This window comes from Lipotes vexillifer, unplaced genomic scaffold (genome assembly GCF_000442215.2).
Source record: "Lipotes vexillifer unplaced genomic scaffold, Lipotes_vexillifer_v1.1 scaffold365, whole genome shotgun sequence".
NCBI classification, from domain to species: Eukaryota; Metazoa; Chordata; class Mammalia; order Artiodactyla; family Lipotidae; genus Lipotes; species Lipotes vexillifer.
In genome coordinates, this window is record NW_006781263.1 from 555,256 (window position 1) to 560,329 (window position 5,074).

A 5,074-nucleotide genomic window follows, 5' to 3' on the forward strand; every position below is an offset into this window, starting at 1 on the left:
GCATTCCTGATCGTTCACCGATTATGTATCAAGCACGTGGTCTGTGCCCAGCCCCGTGCCGGGCGGAGGATGAAATGCCATGGTCCCTGCTCTCATGGGGTTTGTCACCTACTGAGGCACTGACCAGGGAGCTGCCAGGTGACGACTGTATCAAAGTAGCATCTGGGGAGCCAGGGAAGTGGGCCCAGGCAGATCACGAGTGGATGGAGAATAATGGCCCAGATTTATTGAGGACTTTATACACCGGCTCCTATTCAAGCTTAGCATGGATTAATTCAGTTAGTAGTCATAACCACTCCCTAAGGTGGGAACTGTATCGTCCCCACTTTATATATCAGAAAACTGAGGTCTGGGGAAGTTAAGTCACTTGTCCATGATTATATAGCGAGTGGGTGACTGAGCAGGAAGCTGGGTCTGGAGCCCATGCCCTAAACCAGGGGTCGGCACACTTTTTCCAGAAAGGGCCAGAGAGGAAATACATTAAGTGCTGTGGGCCATACCGTCTCTGTCAGAACTACTCAGCTCTGCCATTGTAGCATGAAAGCAGCCACAGACAATGTGTCAATGAATAAGCTGAGTTATAATAAAGTTTTATTTATAAATGCAGGCGATGGGCCACAACTGGCCCATCGCCTGCATTTGCCAACCCCTGACTCCAACCACCGATAGTCTCCAGTGGCTGGAGGTGTTCATGCTGGCGCAGAGGCAAGTGAAGGAACCCTAATTCCTGACTGTCACGTCCATGGGGAAGGGGGTTCAGTGAGGTAGCAAGGAACCGATGCAGGCGTCGAGAGCCCAGGTCTCTAATTAACAATGAAAAAACAAAAATACACCCCTGGGTGTGTGTGGTAGTCCATTAGCCAAGAAAGCTGCAGAGAAAAAGGTGAAAAAGTGAAAAATACTCAGAAACCCCACAAAAGTTCGTTGTCTTTAGTCTTTAGAGACGACTTACAATTTCAGCAGCACTGTTCTTTGAGACTTTATGTGAATGTAGACAGGGTGAGGTTCCAAAGCTTTGGTTGAACCTGATTCCTTTTGAAAAGCCTTGGCCAAAGAGAACTGTCCTGCTTTGCCTTTTCCTCTCACTGGCTTTTGGTTTCTTAAGGGCAGGAAATCACTTTACTCAATCCTTGTTGCTGACAAGGATTGGAGCCTGGAGCTCATAGGGCGAGCTGGGCTGGGAATGCAATGGCCCCCTTCATGGAAGAATCCACACAGTGTTGAGAATTAAGAGCTCAGAAGAGACTCTCTTTCAGTACAAGTCATTTGTGATGTACGCCTGGGTGCTGGCCTCTTTATACTAACACAGCCGATGAGAGGGGGAAACTCTATCCACAGCCTGGCTGAGGGTCTGCAGGAAGTTACGCTACCAGCTGGACTGAGATGGGGCTGATCTCCCATTTGTCTGCGATGGATTCACCGGGTCAACCCATTGCTTTAGTGGCACGGAGATATGATTTGTGTCCATTAGTCTTCGGGAGGCATATGGTATGGGAATAATTTCCCAGCTGGGGTTCAGCAGATGGTTGGCTCACAGGGATTGTGTGGGCAGGGGAGAGTCCTGCCCATTCCCTCCAACAGAACATTGCTTAGTGAGATGTGTTAGGCTTCTGGGTCCCCACAGAAAGGGTTGGCTATTTAGGGCATGCAGTGTCCTGTCACCTAAAGATGAACTAACACACCCATCTATAGAGACACCCACAGGCTACCATACCCACACCTGGGGGTGAACTGGGGCAAGGGCGGCAAGAGGCACCTTGAACCTTGTCCAAACCACTCCTACTAATAATCACCACTTAGTTCTGTAATGAAATCAATCAACCTGCCTCATTTTCCTTTCTGTGAGCACAGGTGAGCATTTGACTCCCAGCAGGACACTGTACATTGCTGGGGGTCGGGAGTAGTCCCCCAACCTGGCTGCACATAAGAGTTTCCAAGAGAACTGGGGAAAAATGAATGTCAAAGTCCCATCCTCAGGACGCTTGGAGGTCAGAAGTGGATTGACCCTTAGGACTTTCTCTTAAACTTTCTCCTGCATCCGAATTGTCTGGAGCGTCTATTAAAATACAGGTTGATGAGCCCTGTCCCCAGAGTTTGCTGATTTGGGAGGTCTGGGTGGGGCCTGAGATTCTGTGTTTCTAACAAGCCTCCAGGTGATGCTGCTGCTTCTGGTCAGGGGGGCGCCCTGTGAGCACGGCTGCCCCGAGGCACCCCTCCTATTTCCAGGCAGCCGGCCTCAGGACCCAGGACAAAGCAGAAGGGGCATCTTCTCGACACCATGGAAGAAACTTTACCATCTTTGTCGGCCCGGTTGGCCCCTTAATACTCTCTATCTGCTCTGTCCAGTACTGCAGCCACTACTCATATGTGGTTCTTCTAATGTAAATTTGAATTGATTAAAGGTAAGATTAAAATTTTTGTTCCTCTGTTGTTTGAGCCACCTTTCAAGTGCTCAAGAGCCCCGTGTCCCTAACGGTTACCATACTGGACAGCACAGATGTAGGACATTTCCGTCATTGCAGGAAGTTGTACTGGGCAACGCTGTTCCCTAAGAATTCCAGAAATTGGTTTTTTTCTTCAGAGTTTGCCAGTTAACCCCACTGTATTACTGTGAAAAAAAAACGAAACAAAATATCAGAAATGGAATGTTAACTCTTTCCTCTTCTTTGCTTGTTCAAGATAGCAGCCCTCACTCACCACTTCCCATCAAGTTTGGGTGAAGGTCACAGACATTTGAATGCAACAGAGATAAAAAGTTTAGTAATATTTTTCAAAATGTTGCTCCCGTGACCCATGTTATTAAATTTACCCTAAAAGTTGTGTGTCGAGCAAGCTGGAGGTCAGGTCCCCAGGAAATGAGAATTAGGCCACACAGGATGGAGAATTCAAGTGGCCGAGGGGCAGTCAGTGGACACCTGCTGGAGGCTGAGAGGGATCAGGCTGAGGATGGACCAGACAAGGGTGCACCTTGGGTGTCCAGGAAATCGCCCGTCTCTACTGCGGAGCTGCCGTTTGCTCTCCATCCCTGGACTCACTGGTACTCACTGCCCCACACTCCGCAGACATGCTTTCAGGAGCCTGACTCCATGTCATCCTTTCTTACAGATTCGGCTAAACAGCAGGGGACTGATCTACTCCGTGGGCTTGCTCCTGGCCTCCGTCTTTGTCACGGTGGGTCTGCAGCTCTCTCCACTCTCCAGTTCCCATGTTCCCCCACCCCCACCCCCGTGGGTTCTGTGGCTACAGTTTGTTCGGACACCAGATGGGCGTGGCCTTCTGGTGGATGGAGACAGTCAGCCACCAGATGCCCCATCTCATGGCTGTTTCTTCCAGAAGTGGATCCTGGCAACCCATGAGAAAGCCTTCTCCCTCTCTGAAAGGAGCCAGCCTCCTCTCAGAAGCTGGGTCCATCTCATGTCAAACACAAATTTTTATCAAAAGCCAAAGGGAGATCCCACTTTTTCTGCAAGATTAGTCGACGGAAGGTTATATCCCAATTAACTGACGATTCCAGGTTACTAAACATCTTCATAAATCCATGGATTTGAGCAGTACTCAGAGACTGAGAACAGACTTGATTGACAGTGCACTTTTTTTATGCCACTGCACTACCTTGGCCATCACATCCATTTGAACGATTTAATATTCCAACTCAGCTGACACATTTGGTGGGAAAAAGTTCACACCACCACACGGACTGATCCACTTGAAGTGCCTGTTGACATACTCGTATGTTACTGAATTTTCACAATAAGAGACGCAGTGTGTTTTCTCCTGAATTTTTCAAGGAAGAACTCATTGAACCACACCTGGCATGTGAACATACATATACTAGGGAACGGGAATTCAGAAGGGCAGGAGAAGTGATTTACAGCATCAGGATGCAAGTCCAGTGTCAAGGTTTTACCAAAGTAAATACTGCCTTACACAAACGTGAAAACCCATATAAATCCATTCTTTTGCCGTTTAGGATTTTCTTCAGGTGGGTATAACTTAGGGTTATACCTGTAATGGCCACACACTGTGCTTAATGCACATATTCTCCCATCTGGAGCTCACCAACCCCCCACCCCACCCCGTGAGGTACTCACTGATATCAGCCCCATTACCCAGGCCGGTAGGGAAGTTGTGTGTGACGTCGGAGTGCTCGCTCCTAGCTTCGGGGCATCCATGTGCTTCACTGAAGCCCTGCAATGCTGGGAGACCGGGTTCACCACTGAGCAGCTGTCCAAGCTGGGTTGTTGAAGGGTTGAGAAGTAGGTTTGGGGAGGAAGAGTTCAGACATCTGAAGTCTGCAGCGCCTATCTGACATCCAAGGGGACAGGTCTGGACAGCCGTTGGAAAGACGAGTCCCAGTTCAGGAGCAATCCCACGCTGGACACGCCGGAACATTGGAGGGGTTCAGAGCTGAGGAGTTGGAGGAGACCCGCAACGGAGTGAGCGTAGACAGGAAAGTGAGGCCTAGGTGTGAGTCCCGGCGCCCTCGGACAGTGAGAGGTCAGGACGAGGGGACAGGGTCGCAAAAGGAACAAAGGGGTTGCCATCGGGGAGACAGGGGGGAAACCTGGCGCGCGGCTTTAGGGAGCCGGGGGCGGGGAGGGGGGGCGGAGTCCAGGGAGAAGGACTGGGCGGGCCCCGCCCCGCGCCCTCTGACCCCGCTCTGTGCCTTGCAGGTGTTTGGCGTCCACCTGAACAAGTGGCAGCTGGACAGGAAGCTCGGGTGCGGGTGCCTTTTCCTATACGGCGTGTTCCTGTGCTTCTCCATCATGACTGAGTTCAACGTGTTCACCTTCGTGAACCTGCCCATGTGCGGGGACCACTGACCCGCGGCCGCCGCCAGCCGCGGCCCCTCCTTCTGTGCAATACGAGCCCGGCGCCCGAGTCTGGCCCCGCGGCGTGGTCTCTGCGCTGCCCACCGGCCTCCGCTCCCGCCCTCGGGTCCCCCCCCCCCCCCCCCCCCCCCCGCCTATGCCCCCAGCCCCCGGCTCCGCCTTCCCGCCTCCTCCGCGTGAAGACTTCCGACACCCGCGTGAATTTTCAAGCTCCATTTTTGAACAGTGACTGAGATTCTAGA

The 5,074-nt window shown here is 51.5% G+C and overlaps 1 protein-coding gene across 1 annotated transcript in view; it reads left to right on the forward strand.

The window, feature by feature from the left end:
• SLC24A3 (solute carrier family 24 member 3) overlaps nucleotides 1-4,823 on the forward strand; it is a 474,319-nt gene extending 469,496 nt beyond the window's left edge. The window contains exons 16-17 of the mRNA XM_007454524.1: nucleotides 3,106-3,171; nucleotides 4,674-4,823. Coding sequence (XP_007454586.1) covers nucleotides 3,106-3,171; nucleotides 4,674-4,823 — 216 coding nt within the window. The remainder of the gene's footprint in view (nucleotides 1-3,105; nucleotides 3,172-4,673) is intronic.
• Nucleotides 4,824-5,074: the final 251 nt, after the last annotated feature.